We start from the raw sequence: 22,352 nt of genomic DNA on the forward strand, positions 1-22,352 counted from the left end.
CCCACATTCCCAAATTAACAGAAAAGCAGCCTTATATACATCCTTATTGTTTTATTAAATTCTGGTTGAACTTTCATTTTGTTATAAATTTGTTCTTTGATTTTTTTTCTTCAGAATGCGTGCCCTGAAGCCACTGCCTCTTTCATCTCTAAGATTACATTTCACTGGTTCTCAAGGTAGTCTTCTTTACTTCTTCTGCTGTGTCAGGCCATGAATTTTATATTGGACCGCACGCCCGAAGCCAGTGATTTTTACATGACTGGACAAGTCCTTTGATAAATCCCTTCTCTGTGAGCCAGGCCTTCTCGATCTGCCGGCTCAAAGTCCTTTTCTATAGCTGGGCCGAAGGAATGGAACAAATTACCCAAACTCATCAGGGAATCATCATCTACTGCCATTTAAAAAAAAAAATTAAGACCTACTTTTTCAGTCAGCCTCGTCATTAATCCTTTGCTGTTTTGTTGTTCTTTCTTTCTTTGCTTTGTTCTTGTTTTGTTTATTGTTCAGCGCTTTGATCTGTGCTAAAGGCGCTATATAAATACCTATATTATTATTATTGTTATTATAATGAAAGAAAAAACACCATTGTCCCACGAAGTTGTGTGCGTTTTGCTTGATTTCGAGACCTCAAAATCAAATTCTGAGGTCTCGAAATGAAATTCAAATATTTTAGTGAGAAATTACTTCTTTCTCAAAAACTAGGTTACTTCAGAGGGAGCCGTTTCTCACAGTGTTTTATACTATCAACAGCTCTCCATTACTTGTTACCAAGTAAGTTTTTCTGCTAATAATTATTTTGAGTAATCACCTGAATAATTTAAGTGCCTCTAAAACAAATTACCTTTGTTCTCTTTACAAAGTATGGTCTTTCAGGGATACAAGAAGACTCTGACTGAGAAGGATTTATGGTCCCTCCTGGAGAGAGATAAAGCTGCTGCAGTGATGCCAAGATTTCTTCAATCATGGAGGAAGGAAAATGCCAAGTAAGTTGTTTGCTGTAAATTAAAAGTATGGGTTGTCATGGACGAGTGGTTTATATTTTAGAGCATCAAACTCATGTTCTGCTGGTTGAGTCACCAGAGTGGGGGTTCGAATCCTAACCTTGACAATTGGTCATTGAGCAAGATACTTTACTATAATTGCTTCTCCTCACCCAGGGGTATACAGTAAATGGGTACCTGCGTGGGTAGAGGTTGGTATTGTGTTTGAAAAAGCCTTTGGAGCGCCATGGCAGCTCAGGGCTGTGTACTCCCCAAGGAGCTGAGAAATATTTGAGGGATATTTATTTGCCCAATGACCTGTGACCTTCAGATTAACAGACTGTGCCCTTCAATGAGCTATCTAGCCCTGTTCTCCCTACTTTGTCAATACATTATCTTCGTTTAGGGGTGTCAGTCAGAAGCCATTCAAACTGGTAATGAAATCTTCAAAAGTGCATTCTACTGTAGCACGTTGACCTTTTCTGTCTGGCAGATATGCGGCTAGATCACCATGTTAAAATTAATTTTGACCCTTTGCATGGTGTGCACTGCATATATATTCACCTACACTGTACCCTATTTTGGGTGTTAAATGTACACAAAGAAATTGCCCCCCAAGTTGGTGGAAATGGTAGACGCAGATTATTTGGAGGTGCATTTCACGTCTGCAAGGGGTCTGAGGCTTCACTTAGCAACAGCCTTAAATTATTAGTGATAGTCATATTGATTGCTACTATACTTGTCTATAGAAGCTCAAGTCATTCCACCAAAAAGGTGAAGAGTGGTGGCCATGTACCTATGAAGAGAATGGAAGAATCCAGTAATGCCACAAGCGATCACGGCAGCGCATTCTCCCCAGGAGCGCAATCTCCCGACAGTCATGCAAACAGCGGCGGGGCTGATGGGGCAGAAGATTGGGTGGATGTGAGCGACGGGGCATCTCTCTTCAAGGCGATTGCTCGGACGTTTGGACCCTTCTTTCTCGTCGGCACTTTCTTGAAAGTTCTCCATGATATGTTGATGTTTGTAAGCCCACAGCTGCTAAGGTGAGTGTCTATGAGTGTCTAGCACCTTTGAAAACTAAGGTGCAACATTATTGGGTCGAAGAATTCATTCATTCTTTCTTTCTGAAAGTTTGTATACACGAAGCGCCTTGAGTACCTTGTTAGGTAGATACGTGGGCTAATAAAACTTTAATATTATGGGCCCAATTTCATAGAGCTTCTTAAGCAGAAAATATTGTTCTCATCAATCTCCTGACGATGACTAGAGCAAGTATGTCGAAACAGAGAGACCAATTAAGAACTCACTCCGTGGTAGTGCAGTTTTATGCCGAGAAGTCCCCTCAATCCACTAAACCTATACTAGTTCCTTCCGATTTTTTACCTCTCGCCCAGGTATTAGTTAACAAGCAGGACAGTTCTTTTTAGAATTGAAAAGTCTCCAAACTTCCGAAAACCTACTCCGCGGTAGTTGAATATAAAGCAATAGACAAGTTCTCAAAAGACCATAATCTACGTGGCAAGTAGATACACACATGGTGTTACCGCAAACCAAATATATACAGAAATATTGCTTAGCAATTCTTTGTTTAGCAGAAATGAGCAGGGTACCCCAGTTATATTTACTTATTGCAACGTGTTCCTTTAATATTAATATTAATATTAAATGTTAGCAACCTAAATTTGTCTTTTCAAAAGAGGGTTGATCAACTTCACAGTGGACAAGGGAGCGTACCAGTGGGAAGGCTTCATGTATGCGTTTTTATTGCTTGGTGTGACACTGATCCAATCTTCATTACTTCAGCAATATTTCCAAATCTGCATGGTGACTGGTATGCAGCTACGGACGGCCATTATTGGTGCTGTCTACAGAAAGGTGAATATTGTTATAAAGTTTTGTTTTGAGATCTTTGTTTGCTTCATTTGATATTAAGTAATAAACTAAAAAAGAAACTGACTGGGTATATATTAAATGATTTGATGTTTTACTAAAGAAAACTTGACTAGAGTGGAATTTGAACCAATTCTGGATTAACGCACCGGCGCTCTACCAACTGAGCTTTCCTTTCGATGAATTAGTGATTAAAAAATGAATAAAAGTTTTGAGATGTGTTTTACGTGTAATAGGAAAATTTACATCACTTACTTTGCTCCAGTGACTATGATGAATGCAGAGTTTCAATTGTGAATTTTTGTTATTACTTCGGTTGGCTAAAGTATGTTTGATTGTTCATGGTGTATACGATATGTTGACACTACGGGCTAGTTTACTTGGATATTTTTTAGTTGCACTCGGAACATTGTCAGCTTAGTGTTTTTGAGTAACTCTCCCAACCGAGTAATATGCCTGTGATTTTTGTTCACAGAATTGGGAAAAGTACTGAGCAGACAGTGCTAACACACATCAGTGTTAGGGTAAAAACCAAATTAATATTCTTTATCCTCAATGCAAATTCAACATTTTATATTGGATTCAAACTGTCTCTAGCTACTGGGCTTCTTGATGGTCAGTTTGTAAAACACTGCTCAAGAATTGCGCAGGTCGAGGGTTCGAATCCCACCAGACTCATATTCTTTATCCCTGATGCAAATTCACCATCTATCAGCTTTAATGATCGTGTCTGGTCTATGCATGTATGAATACAGTCTCTGATCCTGTCCAACTCGTCCCGCAAAGAAGCCACAACTGGAGAGATAGTCAATCTGATGTCAGTGGACGCTCAGCGTCTAATGGACCTCTGCACCTTCGTCAATACTCTCTGGTCCTCGCCGTTCCAGATCTTGGTGGCACTGTACTTCTTGTGGCGTTTGTTGGGGCCGGCCGTCCTGGCTGGGTACGGTGCAATGGCACTTATGATTCCCCTCAATATGTACATAGCCATCAAGATCAGATCTCTGCAGGTATTTATTTGGGGTCTATAGACAATGTGACCTATGTTTACATTAAAACCGCCCTCTGTTGACAAAACACTGCATACGGGCAAAAGGCGCGTGGTCATGGTAAGATTGTATACACTTTCTAGCTGGCTGCCAAAACACAAAGGTTTTGCCCTCGGTATGCATGCGAATCATGTTATGGTTTTCGAGTGACGTCAGAGGTCACATCGTCTATAGCCAGCATTTTGGAAAAACAGTTCTCATAATACCCAATTCTCATAGTAATATTTATTATTACCAAAAGAGTACCCCCTTGCCCACTGAGCTTGCTAGTCAACCCACAATATCCTGTACTTGTTATCCATTTGTTTGTTTCCTTTTCTCTTCCGATGTGCTGTATCGTTGATTTTTATGGTAGTCTTTTAATGTTCATTGTACTTGCCCGTACATATTGTATTTTCATATTTAAATGCTTTTCTTTTGCTGTTCGCTGTCCTTAATGCCTACATACTGTTCAATCTGTATAAGTTTGTTGTTCATTGCCAGTGGAAATTGAATTTCCATATTTTAAAAATATTATCAATAAATGCTATCTAATGTATTCTACATGAAGTGAGACCAAAAAAATAAAGGTGCAAAATATGGGAAAGGCAGTTGGACCAACAACCATTGAATTGGAAAGTTTTGAAATGATTCTTGAAATTTTCTAGTGACTGTTCAGAATAGATTTGACGAGGAGACAGCTCATAAGGTAGGGGCATGTGCATAAAATGCACCATTGCCAGCAGCAGAATGCACTCAGAACTGTCAGAAGTACTATTTATAAGTGTTTTCTTCTCAGCAATGACTCCCACAGCTGGCTTATTCTTAAAGGAACACGTTGCCCTGGATCGGTCGAGTTGGTCTTTAAAAAGTGTTTGTAACCCTTTGATATAAAATGCATATGGTTAGAAAGATGTTTTAATAGTAGGATACAATAATCCAAACAAATTTGCAAATTCGAAATTGCATGGTCAGCTAACACGGTCAGCCATTTATGGGAGTCGAAACTTTGACTCCCATAAACGGCCGACTGTGTAAAGGCCCGGTCACACAGGCCCCGATAACGATAACGATAAAAATGCACGCCCTCGATTGTTTGAATGAGCGTGGGCGTATTCTGCGTGGAGCAATTCAACCAATCGCGAGCGTGCATTTTTATCGTTCTCGTTTTCGTTCTTGTTATCGGGGCCTGTGTGACCGGGCTTTTAGTCGACGAGGTAAAAGGAAACTGGTGCAAATTCGAGGCATTTTTGTGTCGATCATTGTATTCTGCTTTTACAACATCTTTCTAGCATTTTATAACAACTGGTTAAAAACGCTTTTCAAAGACCAACTCGACCGATCCAGGGCAACATGTTCCTTTAAACCAAAATAAGTCTTCCAAAATGATGTCCTCTAGGCTACTTACTTGCATCCATCAATCAAGGAAACAACACGTGCTCATTCTGTTCTATTTCACACACTCACCAGGCCCAGCAGATGAAGGCAAAAGATGCCCGCTTAAAACTCATGAATGAGGTCCTGAACGGCATCAAGGTGCTGAAGCTGTACGCCTGGGAGACTTCCTTCCAGCAGAAGGTCATGGACATACGCAACAGGGAAGTCAAGATTCTACGGACCTCATCGTACCTCCAGGCTGTTATGACGTTCATTTGGACAAGCGCCCCCTTTGTTGTAAGTCATTTAGTGGAAGTTTGCGTATTTCAAAGATGCCTAAAGCAACAGCGATATTACTGTTGCATTTAATATCATCAGAATTAAAGGTAGGGTCATAGATTGGGTAATATTCCAAAAGTTAATCACCATAAAAAAAAATTGGTGAAAAGAACAGCAGCTGTTGATATTGTAAACTATTTTGAGACAGGATTTCCTTGTTGGAATGTGGATTTGATAATTATTCACTAAGAAACATTTCAATCTTAGAAATGATTCATGCATTAATTGTTTCTCAGATTTCTAAGGGTTGGTGTGCATTCACAAATTCTGTAGACAGATATGCTGTCACCTCACTAAATTTTGATGGATTTAATGCTGTTATGAAAATACATATTTTGCTGTTTTCTCAGAAAGTAGACAGTGTATTGAGGTGAAGCTTTCGCATGTGACTTTTATGTCACTTTCTTGATAATTTTGTCTATAAATCAGCATCACGTTGACAAAAAGCAATGTATAACCCTGCCTTTAAAGGCAGCGGACACTATTGGTAATTACTCAAAATAATGATCATCATAAAAAATTATTTGGTAACGAGTAATGGGGAGAGGTTGATAGTATAAAACATTGTGACAAACAGCTCCCTCTGAAGTAACGTAGTTTTTGAGAAAGAAGTAATTTTCCACGAATTTGATTTCGAGACCTCAAGTTTAGAATTTGAGGTCTCGAAATCAAGCATGAGAAAGCACACAACTTCGTGTAACAAGGGTGTTTTTCTTTCATTATTATCTCGCAACTTCAACGACCGATTGAGCTCAAATTTGAGCTCAGGTTTGTTATTTTATACATATGTTGAGATACACCAACTGTGAAGACTAGTCTTTGACAATTACCAATAGTCTCCAGTGTTTTTAAGTGTATGATTCTCTAATTGGTTCATATGTTTCCATGTGAGATTAAATCAAGTCCTTAATATATCTTAACTATATCTGTAGGCAGGTTTGCAGTTTTAACGAAATCACTTTCCGTTCATTGCGCTGGTGGTTTGTTTTATGTCCAGTATCAAGCTTTTAAAAAATTTGTGTTTTTTTATATCACCTTTGTGGACCTGTTAGGTGTCACTAATAAGCTTCACTGTGTACGTTCTTGCAAATGAGAAGAACATCTTAGATGCAGAGAAGGTCTTCGTTTCCATCTCACTCTTCAACATTCTCAAGTTTCCCTTCTCCATGTTGCCGAGTATGATCTCCCGCACTATGCAGGTAAACAGCTGATTTTAACATTTCACTGAAGTGTGAGCACCTAAAGACAATGTGTTCATACTGGTCGAAATATTGAGTTGTCAACAACCCGTTCTTTTTATAACCAAAACTGCTCAAAAGAGATTTACACATGGTGCTACCGCATACCGCACCTAATTATACTCCAACCATTTTAAGTTTCAAATCCAGTAACTATAGTGGTTATTATTTGTGGGTTTACCCCTCAACTGTTATGTAGTATGCACTGTTTGCTCAGTGTTTTTCAAGTGATGCTTCAGTGGGATTCGAACCAACCTTCTTGAGCAGATTTCTTAATAACTCAAACCACTAAGCATGATCTATGATGACAAGGTCAAGAAAAGAATGAGACCTGAAACCCGAAGTTCAGAACAGAGACTTTTGGACTTTGAAATCATAGATCCAGACACCAAACATTTAAAGAAATCTTGTAAATTGTACCCTGATGTAAATTTGTTCCTTCTGTTTTGTTTATTTTCTCGGTAGGCCCAAGTCTCTGTGAATCGCTTGGAACAATTCTTGAAGAAGAGTGAACTAGACAAGGATAACGTAGAGAGGTCTTCTGACATAGGTAACTTCTTGAGTGCTAAACTGAAGATTATTATAATGTTGAACACTTATTTATGAAAAGATAACGAGAAAACTGACTGGGTATATTTCAGGTAATTTGGAGTTGAATGAAAAAAAAATTGACCTCAATAGAGAATTGATTTGAACCAAAATCCCTGAAAAAATTAAACACTTTCGATCTCTGGCCATGCTTCATGGTCATAATACGGGCTGGCTGGCTGCCTAAAATCCCCTTGCATGCTTGCAGCTTAAACATTGTAGCCACATCCTTCACAACTCAACTCCTCAGCTGCAAGTAAAGAAGATTAGCCTGTCAAATTAATTATATTATTATAAGCCTATGTTCGATTTCAACATCATAAAGTATTTTTCCCGCTCTGACAGATTGTGCCATCAACATTAAAGATGCAGATTTTGCTTGGTCCAGAGATGAAAATCTGATTCTGAAGCAGTGAGTGTTTGTACGGTTTTTGTGTTCATTCTATTGTTTGGTTTTTCTTTCAATAAGTACCAAAAATAATCTGATTAGAACGGGACTAGAACCTACGACCTCTGAATTGACATGCGACTTTTGCTTTGGTTTTTTACTTGATGTGTAAAATATTCTGGAACAAAATTTCAAACAAAAATTTAAAGATGGGATCATAGAAAACTGTCTCTGTATTTTCACAAGCTTGTCGAGTCCATTCAAGTTACCAAGTTTAGTGGGAGTGACAGTAGCTACCAACACTCAGAATTCCCAGAAACAAATCATGCAGGTTTCATTTCACAGATTGTAATGTGATTTTTTTTAAATGACAAAAACAACAATTATCAAAGTATATTATTTTTTTTGTTTTGGTTTTTACCCATACACCATCTTACGCCACACCGTTTCTTTGGAATAGTCTTCCTGTGCATATTCGCCAAGCTAATACTTTACAATGTTTTAAGTCCTTGTTGAAAACTCATTTGTTTAAAGCTTCTTTTTTGTAATTTGCCTATTTGTATCTTGTATCTTTCTCTAATTGTTTATTTTATTGTTTCTTTAATGCGCTTAGAGGCTTTTGCATTAGGCGCTTTACAAATGTCTTATTATTATTATTATTGTATACTCAGTACTTTCCCGAGTCCTGTGAAAAAAATATCACAGGCATGTTACTCTGGTGGGATTCAAAGTAGTTTTTACGCTCAACAGCTGCATTACTTCTCATCTAGTAGGTATTTTGGCCATATTTTTTTGTTTACCAATCTATGTTTCCATCATTTACTCTTTGCAGCACAGGCTGTATACTCCCTAGGGAGCTGAGATGGTTTAAGGAATAAAAAAGGCCCAGTGATCAGGGGTAATAATGTTGGAAGCGCTTTGAGACTTGGTGTATAAAGTGCTTTATAAAAAACGATTATTACATTGACTCTTTGCAGCATTGCTGTTAACGTTCAGCCTGGTTCCTTGGTGGCTGTGGTGGGACAAGTTGGATGCGGGAAATCCTCTCTACTCTCTGCCATTCTGGGAGACATGGAGAAGATCAAAGGATCAGTCACCATCAATGTAAGATGAAAGTTTTCATTAGTTAAAAATATAGTTTATAATGCTCAGAAGATTTGTGTATATTCTGTAATCACTTTGAGAATAATATCACTTAGAAGGAATGTTGGTAATGTGGGTATAAAAGTAATGTGGTTATAAAAATAATTTGTATCAGTTTTTATCCCTCAAAAATTTGAATTTAAGAAACATTATTGTTTTTCCAGATTGTGTATTCCAATAAGAAATTGTTATTCTTGTGTGGGCTCAACTGCTCTGGGTTTTCGTCCATATCTCAAATGTTGCTACCACCTTTTGAAATGACATTTTCACAGGTTACTTTTACTGCGACATCTACATTTTTATGCATGTACATGTAGGATTAAAACAACCAAACCAAGTGGTTTCAAAAATCTAAGGCATACGTTCTCTGTACATTGTTATCTAATCAAGGAAATTGATAACACCTCTGCAAAATCGATTCATTCTGTGAAGCAATTATATCAGACATAGTTTTAATTCTCCACTTTGGATTCAACCAGGGTTCAGTGGCTTACGTCCCTCAGCAAGCCTGGATCCAGAATGCTACACTCAGGAGTAATGTCATGTTTGGAGCACCATTGCAAGATGAAGAGTACCAGCGAGTGATCGAGGCCTGCGCGCTGGCAGCTGATCTAGACATGCTCCCAGCTGGAGATCTCACCGAGATTGGAGAAAAGGTATTTCAACTAATATTTTCAGCCGTAGAAAATCTTCGTAGAGTAACCTGGGCCCAGTTTCATAGAGCTGCTTAAGCACACAAACTAGCTAAGCACAACAAAATTATGCTCACCAGAATAAGGAAACTAGCCAAATTACCAATCTACAAAGTGAATAATATTTTTTGCTTTAAGCAGCTCCATGATATTTGGCCCTGCAGGCTCAATTTTATAGAGCTGCTTAAGGCGAAAATATTGCTGAGAAATGTTTTGCTTAGCAGAAATGAGCAAGATACCAGTCACAAATTGTAAACATGACATAGCAGTTTGGCTGGTAATCTTATTCTGGGAAGCACAAACAAGTTTGCAGACTGGTGATCTAAACAATAATATAAGACATTATAAATCAACGCTTGCCTTTGTGCTGATACAACATAAAGTTAAAAAGTAATCGTTTGTTTGAATCCAGGGTATTAACCTGAGTGGTGGTCAGAAGCAGCGAGTGAGTTTGGCTCGAGCCGTTTACAACAACGCCGACATCTACCTCCTAGATGACCCTCTCAGCGCAGTGGACTCTCACGTTGGTAAACACATCTTTGATCACGTGATTGGACCAAGGGGACTCCTGAAGGATAAGGTATGTCTAAAATCTGGTGCAATCAATCTTCTGTGTTAATAGACCTTATGCATTGACGTCATCCAGCGGCCATCTTAGTGGAAAAACGGTGACGAAACAATAGAAACGCACAGATTTGTACGTGCGGCGCACAGAATTGGCCAATGAACAACCTCCTTTTGACCTCTAGGTGAGGGCGCCCTACTGAAATGACGTCATGTGCATAAGGTCTATTGGCATGATTTGGTTGTCGTGGCCAAGTGGCTGATTTGAACACCAAATCTAAGTTCTGGTGGTTAAGTCATTGAGTGTTGAGTCTAGACAGTTGTGTTCTTGAGCAACAGGCTTTGTTATTCACCCGGGGTATAAATGGGTATAAATGGGTACTTGCGAGGGTAGAGGTTGATATTATGTTTGAAAAGCCACGGAGTACCACGGCAGCTCGGGCTGTATACTCCAGCAGCTGAGAAGGATTACAGGAATATTATTGGCCAAATGACCAGGGTACTAAATGTAAAAGGTTTAAATGTGCTATAAAAGAGCTAGGTATTATTATTAATTTGTATATTTGTTATGGCAATTAATTAATGAATAAATTAATTACATTATTTATATATGAATACTTATAAAAACACCCACACATGCAAGGATGCCAAAAGATTGTGACCGGATGCCAATAGGTTGAGATCGGTAAACTCTCAAAGATATATGAGTGATATTTACCTATTCACCCCTGCCTTCTGATTAGACCTTGAAATTGAGCCTGATCCTTTGGCCAGTTGTTTTCACAGTCAGTCTTGTTTATGACATAAAAACACCCATACGTGATCTGATGCCAAATGATTGTGATCGGATGCCAATAGGTTGAGATCGGATGGCAATAGGTTGAGATCGATAAACTCTCTCATCACTCCTGGGGAAACTGTTCTTTCTCTCGGTCGGGTCCTTCCCTTTGGAACTCACTCCCCATCAATTGAGAAAGTAGACTTCCTTCAACACATTCAAGAACCAACCCAAAAGCCGTCTCTTCTAATTCAGCTGCTTCACCTTCTGTGTTTTGTTTAACTAGTTCCTAGTTGTTAGCTTTGTAAGGGTTCCTGTGCCAGGAGTGTCACTAGTGACAAGAGTGTCACCTGTGACAGACATGGCGCATTATAAGTTTCCTTTATTATTATTGTTATTATTATTATTATATGAGCGACATTTATTCAATCACCCTTACCTTCTGATTTAGACCCGTGTCCTTGTGACTCATGGGATAGGCTACCTGCCACAAGTGGATCACATAATCGTCATCGTCAATGGAGAAATCACAGAGGCTGGCTCCTACACTGAACTCCTATCTCATGATAAGGCCTTTGCTGAGTTTCTACGTATCTATAGCACACAGGCTGAAGAATGCGATGCCCATTCACCAGGTACTCTTGGATTGTGATTTTATTGGTTTGTTACAAATTAATCATAGAGTAAGGTTTGCTGCTAATTATTTGTAACTAATTCAATTTTTTAAATGAGTAAAAATGGACAATTCAATTCAATTTAATTGGTCAGTAGGTTGTTCAGTTGAAACCTACAGTTATTTTCAGAACCACCCCAACTCATTGAGAGACTTTCATTACATGGTGTTACCGTAAACTTTTCCGTCAAAAGTCAAAATATGTTTCATACGTTGCCCTTCTCATAATAAAACTTATGTACAAAATATTAAGAGGTTGTCAGATTAAAGGCCCGGTCACACAGGCCCCGATAACGAAAACAAAAACGAGAACGAAAAAATGCACGCCCCCGATCGGTTGAATGAGTGTGGGCGTATTCTGAGTGGAGCATTTCAACCAATCGAGGGCGTGCATTTTTATCGTTCTCGTTATCGGGGCCTGTGTGACCGGGCCTTAAGCCAAGGCTTGTAGAAGACAGGCTAGACAGACAAACCTAAAATGTGGAAAAAAGACAAACGGGTAACGCAAAATTCATCAATGAGATATATTTCTAGCACAGTAGGGCTATTAAGTAAGTGGCCGCTATGAGCATTTGAATGCAAAGCTACTTTTGACCGCTATAGGGTCTCTAACTGGTACCCTATCTTGTCCATGATAAGTTGTCCAGACTACAATTCGCTGTTAAAATGACCATTCTCAACTTCTAAATGATTCTTTTCTTTGAAGGAAGTGGAGATGCAGCACCATTCAACAGCCTAGGAGATCTTGAGTAAGATATTTGATCTGTTTTCATTGCTTTGTTTAATTCAGTTCAATTTAAACCCACATTTATTTCCATACTTCATGAAAATTTCAAAAGAGTACATAGCCAAAACATTAATTTAAAGAAATAACAAGAATAGCTCTTTTATTAACGCGCTTTCAAATTGTTGTGTTATTTGTTACCCATTGGCTGTTCAACCAAACTATAAGTGACCACACTTCTTGTTTTCCTATTTTGGCCACATCCCTTGTAGCAACTATCGTTAAGAAGTATTGTTTCTATCAATGTACTTGCTAACTTTGGATTGTGAAGTGCTTTATTGGAACCTGCTGCCTTGGGTCGGACGAGTTGGTCTTTGAATAGCGTTTGAAACTGTTTGTTATGAAATGTATATGGTTAGAATGCATATATGGTTAAAAAGATATTTTAAAAGTAGAACTCAAAATTGAACGGTTTTCCTTTTTGCGTCACAAACTAACACGGTCGGCCGTTTTATGGAGTCAAATTTCAATGTCTGTCTGAACTGATATGTTCCTCTGTGAAGGTCGTCCACTGCAGTAAAGTCTCATGAGGAAGAGGAGGCCCTGATGAGGAAGATCGCTAAGGATCGGCTGAGGAAACAACGAGAGCAAAATGCAGCAAAGACCACTATGTCTAAGGAAGGAGACACCCTCATCCAGAAAGAAACCTCACAAACAGGCATGGTGAGGAGCATTTGTAGTATGAATATGTATAATATGTAAATTAATAATAATATGAAGTTTTAATATAGCAATTTGTCACAATGTGCAAATCAGAAGGTGTTCAATGTTTTTTTATAATAGGTATATAGAGCTATGTTAAAATTATGAGACCCCAAATTTGTATGAGTTTACAATGTGATATGACGAAATCTGCAGCCAACCATGTTGGAAACCCCTTCTATTAACAATAAGTGCACTTGTTTGTTTTTTTATTACGGGCACACAACACATGGGACCTACAGCTTAACATTGCAACCAAAGGACAAAGCATATATAGGTGAGATGTCTTGCTTACTAGGACACAAGTGGTAACACCAAACCCACTCTGACAACACCATAACTTGAGTTCAGTGCACTAGCTCACTGGGGGTCAATTCTCAACACGTACTTAAAAGCTCCTACAGAAATGTAAGGAAGAACACAGCAATCCATCGTATCAGATGCATATTTGACAGATGCATAGCTGAGTGAGATGGGAAAGCCACATTTCGCCTTTCAAGCCAGACTTCACCAAGTGATTGTAGACTGCAGCACAGATTCTCTTTTAATCTCACACATTTGACAACCCTTTTTTATCTCAAGACAAATCTCAAGATCTTCGCTATGTACATCCGTTCTCTGGGCGTGGTCATGTTCTTCATCATCTTCCTGCTCTATGCCCTATTCAACATCGATGCAGTCTTTGTCAATGTCTGGCTCAGTCGTTGGAGCAACGAGGAGCTAGTCAACGGCACAACTCCTGGAGACGTACGCAACCGATACCTAGCAGTCTACGGCGTGCTGGTTGTCATACAAGGTAAGCTCTCTCGAAGCAAATCTCTGTCACAAGAACAAAAAGAGCTGTTTAAGCAGACAATATTGCTTAGAAGTTGTCTGCTAAGCAGAAATTACAGGATACCAGTCACAAAAGGTACATGTATTATAATAGTTTGCTTGGTGCTTCATAAAAAGTGCTTCATAAAAATTATGTTAACATCCAGTAGAGTGTAATAAGAATAAAACCAAATTAATATTCTTTAACCCTGACAAAAATTCAACACCTATTAAATGGTTGTAGTACCCGCATCTAAAATATGTGATTCAAACTGCCTCTGCCGGGAAATCTCGGTGGTCTAGTTGGTAAGACACTTCTCAAGAATATGCCTGTGATATTTTTGCTTACACATAGGTGTAAGGGTAAAAGCAAATTAATATTCTTTATTGCTGATGCAAATTTAACATCAATGAACATCATTTTTGAAAGATTCATTTGGTCTTTGATTCTAGGTTTGTTGCTTCTGCTAGCCTCCATGTTACTAGCAGTGGGTGTGCTGCGAGCCTCTCGGATCATCTACCTCCGGCTGCTGACCAACGTGATGCATTCCCCCATGATGTTCTTCGATACGACTCCAGTCGGCCGCATTCTGAATCGTTTCAGTAAGGACACTTACACAATAGATGAGACGATCCCGTTCGCCTGCTCTACCTTCTTGAGGATGATTATGCTGGTTGTTTCTACCTTCATTGTCATCACGTGGAGCACGCCTATCTTTGGAAGTGTCATTGTGCCGGTACTGATCGGCTTTGCTCTGTTACAGGTATGTCAAAGCCCAAATTAAAGGAAATGAAAGGAAAGGAATGGAAAGGCATGGAAAGGAAAGGCAGGCAAGGAGAGAAAAGGAAAGGCAAGGAAAGGAAATTAAAGGAAAGGAAAGGAAAGGCAGGCAAGGAAAGAAAAGGTAAGGGAAGGAAATGAACGGAAAGGCAAGGAAAGCAAAGCAAAGCAAAGAAACGAAAAAAGAAAGCAAAGGAAAGGGAAAGAAAAGCAAAGCAAGGAAAGGAAAAAGGCACGGATAGGAAAGGAAAGGCACAGAAAGGAGAAAGGAAAGTAAATGAAAGTGAAAGAAAGTGAAAGCAAGGAAAATAAAAAGGCAAGGCAATGCAAAGAAAGGAAAAGAAAGGAATGGAAAGAAAGGAAAGGAAATAGAAAATGAAAGGAAAGGAAAGATGTATCTGCCAGTATTTTTGACGACTGCCTTCTTATATTTCAGCGATTTTACATCTCAACATCCCGTCAGCTACAGCGGATTGAATCAGTCACACGCTCACCGATTTATTCACACTTCTCCGAGACCATAACGGGAGCTACGTCAATACGAGCCTACAGCGCGACGTCACGCTTTATCCTTCAAAATCAGAGCCTTGTCGATAATAATCAAATTGTGTACTATCCCAAGATCTTGTCTAACAGGTTTGTTGTCATTCCAAACTAGCTTTAGGATTTTATTTTGTTATAGGGCTACAAGAAGAAAAATTATTTAAAGTGGAAAGAACTCGGGGAGCTGGTAGGAATTTATTTTCCCCTTAAAGGCAGTGGACACTATTGGTAATTACTCAAAATAATTATTAGCATAAAACCTTTCTTGGTGACAAGAAATGGGGGGAGGTTGATGGTATAAAACATTGTGAGAAACGGCTCCCTCTGAAGTGCCATAGTTTTTGAGAAAGAAGTAATTTTCCACGAATTTGATTTTGGGACCTCAGATTTAGAACTTGAGGTCTCGAAATCAACCATCTAAACATCAACATCTCTTCTCTAAACACACACAACTTCGTGTGACAAGGGTGTTTTTTCCTTCCACTATTATCTCGCAAGTTTGATGATCGATTGAGCTCAAATTTTCACAGGTTTGTTATTTTATGCTTATGTTGAGATACACCAACTGTGAAGGCTAGTCTTTGACAATTACCAATAGTGTTCACTGCCTTTAAAACAGTCTATATTGAAGAATGGAGGGAAAACCCTTAATACCACCGATGTGTATTAAGAACTGTATACTCGGAACTTTCCTAAGTTTTGTAAAAGAAAAAATACACAGGCACAGGCCAGGATTTATTCTTTTTGAGAGGGCAAGGCCATTTTCATTTTGTAAAGGGCACTTCCATGGAAACTTTTGAAGGGGCACCAAGGCCAGGGGTGTCTGAGGCCGTGGCCTCTGTGTAATTGCTAAGGAGTATCCAGCACCACTTAGCTGTGCATTACCATAGTCACTTTACATTGACCTCTAAGATTGCAGCTGGTTGACACACACACTGTGATATATTATGCTGATTATAACTTCGAGTAATTTCACTGATGTTTGTAGATGGCTTGCAATCCGACTGGAATTTCTTGGGAGTATGGTCGTCTTCTTTGCTGCGATCTTTGCTGTGATTGGTCGAGACAGTCTGAACTCTGGCATTGTGGGACTGTCGGTCTCTTATGCACTGGAGGTTTGTAAAATTATAGTTTAATAATAACTAGTTCTTATATACATGTAGCGTATTTCACATTAACACCTCAATGTAGTTTACATTAGTGCCCTGGTAAATGGGCCAATAAAATCCCTTTAATCTTTCTCAGCTCCCTGAGGAGAATACAGCCCCGGGCTGCTGTGGCGCTCCAAAGGTTTTTTCTATATCTAACTTTACCCTTGCAGGTACCCATTTATACCCCTGGGTGAAAAGAAGCAACTATAGTCAAGCTTCTTGCTCATTGACACAGGTGTCATAAATGGGATTTGAACCCAGACTCCGATGACTTATCCACCAGAAATTTAATTTGATGCTCTAAACTACTCGGGCATAACACCCAATGTAAACTCTGTATTCGTAAAATTCCCTTCGAAGGAATGTAGTTTTATAGAGAGAGGGATTCAAAAACATTTTGGTCTTGTTCTACATCTTGGCAAATCAAGAGTGTATGGGTGAGAAGAAGCAGAAAGTCTGTTTCAAGCTCAAATTCTGATAGGAGGAACTCAGTCGGACTCACTGGTTGCACATTTACCTTGAAAATATCTCTAGAAAAAACAGAGGCTTGTATGAGACCCATCGACCATGGCACTCTACAACCAAATGAATGGATTTTTTTTTTATATAAATACCAACTTTATATTGTTATTGGTTGTAGATCTCAAGTTTGATGACAATGATGGTGAGATCAACCTGTAACTTAGAGACCAATATTGTTGCTGTTGAACGAGTAGAGGAGTATTGTTCGTCTCCTACTGAGGTAATTAGAACTTTTCAGATGCCTGACAGAACTTTGTGGTACCCTCATTTTGTTGTCGGCAGTCGGACAGCCATCGTGGATTCACTTAGACAGGCATTGGTTTTACAGAACCAGTGATTTAATTGGATGTAATGATTTCATTGGATAAATGTGCAGAAATGTAAGCCTTCCGTACTTGTGTTTTTATTGGTCTGAGTTGATGTTTGGCAGCTGCACTTTTGGTTGCTGCTTGCAGCAGGGTGCGTTTGTTTTATGTACATGTATGTAGGATTTGACGGGGAATCTCCATTTCAAATGAATGCAAGGTCAAAGATGCTTATGGACGTATTCTAAAGGCAGATCTCTGGCATAATTCACGAGCCTCAAAGTATGACGTCAGATGTTCAAGCTAGTTAAAACCCAGATATTACATATGATAAAGGGCACAGGCATTATGATAAGTTTAGTATTGAATACTGCTGGTTCTAGTTAGAATTTAGTGTCCATTTTTGATACTATTTCAGGCCCCTGCAATTATAGAGAATAAAAGGCCTCCTACGAAGTGGCCTGAATCAGGGAAAGTGGAGATAAGTGACTACAGTGTACGTTACCGTGACGATCTTAGTCTTGTACTCAAGGATATATCCTGCTTCATTACGCCCACAGAGAAGGTGAGATGTTTCAATTGATGAGGTTCTAAAAGGAAATTGTATTGGTTTTATTTTCATCGGGTTATAAACCACCAGGGAAACAAACTGATAAAATTGTTTCAATAGTTTTGGGTTGAACAAAGAAAACTTGACAAGAGTGGGACTTGAGCCTGCAACATTTAGATTAGCGTGCCAACACTCAACCAACTGAGCTACATGTAATTAGTCGTTTGGTTAGTGGTCCGCCAGTCAAAAGCCATTCAATCTGTAGCTGTCGTATAATTCAAGATCTCATCCAAGTTTAAAGCCATTGGACACTTTCGGTAAACAGTATGGTCCAAAGGCCCACACTTCGTGTATCACAACTTCTATATCAAATAACAAACCTGTGAAAATTTAGGCTCAATCGGTCAACAGAGTCGGGAGAAAATAATGGAAAACACACGTTGTTTCCGCACGTTTCGCCATGTCATGACATGTGTTTAAAATAAATTTGTAATTCTCGCTATCGAGAATTGATATTGTTTTAATGTTTTTTTTCAAAAAGTAAAGCATTTCATGGAATAATATTTCAAGAGAAGTCTTTCACCATTACTTTCTGTAAACCCTGTAAGTTATTTGTCAAATCTGGGAACTTTTGTTTCTTCTCTGTATCGAAAGTGTATAATGGCTTTAAGATACAAGTGGCAGCAGAGGGATCACCTTAAGGATATTTTCATTTCAAATATCAAGTATTAAACCACAAAGGAAACTGAGTGGATAATTTGTAAACAATTTGGGTCGACGAAGACAAATTTGGGGGTCTGGAGGGTAATGGGGAGGGGTGGAGAGAGTGGCTGATGCCCCTTATTTTATAAACTTTTTACTCGCATTTCCGAACCATGTTTCTTCAACTGATTAACTGCTCTCTATTACCTACTTGTTTCAGCTTGGGATTGTGGGACGGACAGGAGCTGGGAAGACTTCTCTTTCTCTGGCCCTCTTCCGTGTCTTAGAGGCGGCAGGAGGCTCCATCAAAATTGATGATGTGGATATCTCAACCATTGGACTCCAAGATCTTAGATCACGAATCACCATCATTCCTCAGGTGAGATAAGGACCACCTACTGGTGTTGTTATGATCTTGTCATTTGACTCTAATAAGAGCATTGAGAGTGTATTATCCAAATCCAAACTACATATTCCTGAACAACTTGTTGATTGTATTTCATTTACAGGACCCAGTGTTGTTTGCCGGTACCCTGCGTATGAACCTTGACCCCTTAGACCAGTATTCCGATGATGCATTGTGGGATGTTTTGCGACACTCTCATCTGAACTCATTTGTTTCCGAGTTGGCGGAGAAATTGGATTTTAAATGCACAGAAGGAGGAGAAAATCTCAGGTACTGAACAAATTCTTTTCTGGTGGGCAGGTCCAAATTTCACATAGCTGCTTAACGACAAAGTATACATTTGGTTTTTGGAACTGCTCAAAAGGTTTTAATCCTATATAAATAGAGATGTATACAAACATCAAAACTAACTAATGAAAGTTTCTAAAGGTGGTAGTGCTTTTGAGAACTATCGCTGAAAATCTTGACGGATTATTTTTCGGGCAGTTTACAGGCAATCAGTTCCAGACAATCTCCAAGAAGAACAGCCGTTCACATTTGAAAGTTTGCATATTTTTCTTGGGATTGTAAGACATTGTTTGAAAATTTACTCAAGTGCTCCCAAAGTGGTATTTTTTGCATATGTACACTGTAGTTGGTTGCTTATAAAAGTTGCCTTCTGTGAGAAGGCCCTTCGAGAAGGGCGTAATCTATCAAGGTGAGACAATCAAATTTGATTGGTCATTGAATTGAAATGCTTGTAGCTCAATTCAATTCAATTCAAAAATGGAAAATTTACATTGGTCAGTCCAATTCATAAACTTGTTTTGTTGATCATGTTTTGTAGTCTTGGTCAGCGTCAGTTGATCTGTCTTGCTCGTGCTCTGCTCCGTAAAACCAAGATTCTAGTCCTGGATGAAGCCACAGCTGCAGTGGATCTAGAGACGGATGACTTGATCCAAGCAACGATTCGTACTGAGTTTGAAGATTGTACAGTCATCACCATTGCACATAGACTCAACACCATCATGGACAGCTCCAGGTAATCACAATTCTCTATTTATTTTGGTTTTACCCTTATACACCGATGTACATGTATGCATAAAACTGTATCCTCTGTACTTTCCCGAGTGCTGTGAGAAAATCCACAGGCATATAACACGAGTGGGATTCAAACCCACGACCTTTGCAATTCTAGAGCAGTGTCTTACCAACTAGACCGCCAAGATTGCCCGGTGCTTAGAAATGTTAAGTTATTGCGCTTAGAAATGTTAAATTGCACTTCATTGGAATTTTGAAACTGTTCAAGGTATATGTTCCCCATGGCAAGCTGTGCTATTGCAGAACTGGCCTCTTGTCTCTGAGCCTCGCTGTCGTAGGGAAAAGAAGCAGACATAGTCAAAAGTCGAGAAGTAACTGTTACTACATGTAGTAAAGCTTCTAGGTGCAGCCGAATGTAAAATTAGGATAACGCCCATGTTTCTGACACAACCTGGGTAGCGGCAGCCAGGGGATCACCTTTAGGGGATGCAACTTGTTGGTCCAAATCTCGCACAAGTAAATTTTTCTTTGCCGAACCCCATCAGCAAAACTGTCTGAGGTATTTATGAATGTTATTTAAAGTTACCCAATCATTTATCCATGTGGTTCGTAACTTGATATTTCAAAATTCGTTTAAAAATAACAGAATCCTGGTCCTGGATGCGGGTGAGGTGGCAGAGTTTGACACGCCCAGTGAGCTGATTGAACGAGGAGGCATCTTCTACACAATGGCAAAGGATGCAGGACTGGTCTGAAGCCAATCATAAATATGTATCCTACATGAAAGTAACTGTAGAAGACCTGTATCAAAATTCTTTAATATCATCTTCACGTAAACTGGAATCCTTGAAACTGATTGTTGACCTACAGCAACAAGAAGTGTGGAATTAACTTTTATCTTCAAGCATGCTTGAATCTTTGATTTTGATTGGTCGATCCATACCAACACGGAGTGTGATATTAATTTATTGTATATTGCACTGCCCATATCACAGCCTGCGTATTGTGTGTTGTAACTGTGCTTCGGCCTTGTTGGATATGGGACGCCTAGGCGCTATATTCTTACGTCTTCCACATGCGCTTGTGTGATAACTTATAATAAAAACTGCCCAAATCACACCCGGAGTGTTGCCTTCTAGCTTGCCATGTTACGCTATGTGTCAAGTTTGTTTGAAGATTAATTTGCATATGTACTTATGTTAACTGAAATTGACAGACATGTTCAACTATTGTTTGGCTTTTTAATAATTCTTTTCTATGTGCTAGAGTATGTTTGAAATGGTTTAGTGCAAACTTGAAATGCACACAACTGAAACTTGTTTTTTTTTTACAATGTATTTGCTAAAGTTTCAACACAAATGAAAGTTCCCTGAAAAATAAATTTGTTCCACAAGCCTAAGGCATATCTGCATCCACGATGCTTCAGAAATGTGTGCATGTGCATTTAGGGTTATTGCTCTACTCTATACAGCTCTATGCATTTCTGCATGAAACCCCATGTGCCAAAATATGAGATGAAGCTTAATGAGGATTAAGCATAAAGACACTGGACACCTTTGGTAATTGTCAAAGACCAGTCTTCCCACTTGGTGTATCTCAACATATGCATAATACAACAATCAGTGAAATTTTTGACTCAATTGGTCTTTGAAGTTGCGAGATAATATTGGAAGAAAAAACACCCTTGTCGCACAAGTTCTGTGCTCTCAGATGCCTTGAATTCGAGACCTCAGCTGAGGTCTCTTAATTATTTATAATATTTTAGAAATCACTTCTTTCTCAAAAACTACGTTACTTCAGAGGGAGTTTCCTCACAATGTTTTATACTATCAACAGCTCTCCTTTGCTCGTTACCAAGTACATGAAGTAAGTTTTTAGGCTATCAACTGATTTTGAGTAATTACCAATAGTGTCCAGTGCCTTAATAGAGGATTAGGAAGCAGGAATTCATGAAGAAGAAGCTACCAGTATATAACACCTGAAAGAGAAAAAGTGTTATGTGGTGTGTTGCCAGAATTCCAGAAGGTATGGGGATTTGTTAAGTGTTTTATTGTTGTAATCCCTAATAAATGTAGATGTATACAATAAGACTAAACTGTGGAAATTTCTTTTTAAAAGGGGGTAGCTTTTATGAGATATCACCGAAAAGCTGGAAGAACATTTATGACCTTTGAATGACCTTGGTGGAAGTTCATGTGGCAGTCGTGGTTTTCTATAATTCGTATTGCAGTTAATTTACTCTTTCAGTGCCAAGGTTGTACACATACAATTTATTTTATGTATTCTGAAATTGCCATTATCTCTAGTACTCAAATTATGTCATCAACCATACTTGTTATACCTCTGTACAAATTGTGAAGTTTGATTGGTTGAGAACCAATCATGTGACGCA

The 22,352-nt window shown here is 38.9% G+C and overlaps 1 protein-coding gene across 1 annotated transcript in view; it reads left to right on the plus strand.

Moving 5' to 3' along the window:
• LOC117292168 (multidrug resistance-associated protein 1-like) overlaps positions 1–21,573 on the plus strand; it is a 33,870-nt gene extending 12,297 nt beyond the window's left edge. Inside the window, exons 6-30 of the mRNA XM_033774107.1 lie at positions 115–176; positions 861–983; positions 1,730–2,026; positions 2,681–2,858; positions 3,629–3,883; positions 5,372–5,575; positions 6,670–6,816; positions 7,321–7,405; positions 7,789–7,855; positions 8,809–8,935; positions 9,454–9,630; positions 10,079–10,246; positions 11,460–11,643; positions 12,388–12,430; positions 12,969–13,128; positions 13,750–13,963; positions 14,434–14,744; positions 15,198–15,397; positions 16,293–16,419; positions 17,096–17,197; positions 17,701–17,847; positions 18,755–18,913; positions 19,044–19,210; positions 19,767–19,961; positions 20,607–21,573. Of these exons, the coding sequence (XP_033629998.1) occupies positions 115–176; positions 861–983; positions 1,730–2,026; positions 2,681–2,858; positions 3,629–3,883; positions 5,372–5,575; positions 6,670–6,816; positions 7,321–7,405; positions 7,789–7,855; positions 8,809–8,935; positions 9,454–9,630; positions 10,079–10,246; positions 11,460–11,643; positions 12,388–12,430; positions 12,969–13,128; positions 13,750–13,963; positions 14,434–14,744; positions 15,198–15,397; positions 16,293–16,419; positions 17,096–17,197; positions 17,701–17,847; positions 18,755–18,913; positions 19,044–19,210; positions 19,767–19,961; positions 20,607–20,715 (4,008 nt within the window). The 3' untranslated portion in view covers positions 20,716–21,573. The remainder of the gene's footprint in view (positions 1–114; positions 177–860; positions 984–1,729; positions 2,027–2,680; positions 2,859–3,628; positions 3,884–5,371; positions 5,576–6,669; positions 6,817–7,320; positions 7,406–7,788; positions 7,856–8,808; positions 8,936–9,453; positions 9,631–10,078; positions 10,247–11,459; positions 11,644–12,387; positions 12,431–12,968; positions 13,129–13,749; positions 13,964–14,433; positions 14,745–15,197; positions 15,398–16,292; positions 16,420–17,095; positions 17,198–17,700; positions 17,848–18,754; positions 18,914–19,043; positions 19,211–19,766; positions 19,962–20,606) is intronic.
• The last annotated feature ends 779 nt before the right edge of the window (positions 21,574–22,352 follow it).

Source organism: Asterias rubens, chromosome 7 (assembly GCF_902459465.1).
Source record: "Asterias rubens chromosome 7, eAstRub1.3, whole genome shotgun sequence".
Lineage (NCBI taxonomy): Eukaryota > Metazoa > Echinodermata > Asteroidea > Forcipulatida > Asteriidae > Asterias > Asterias rubens.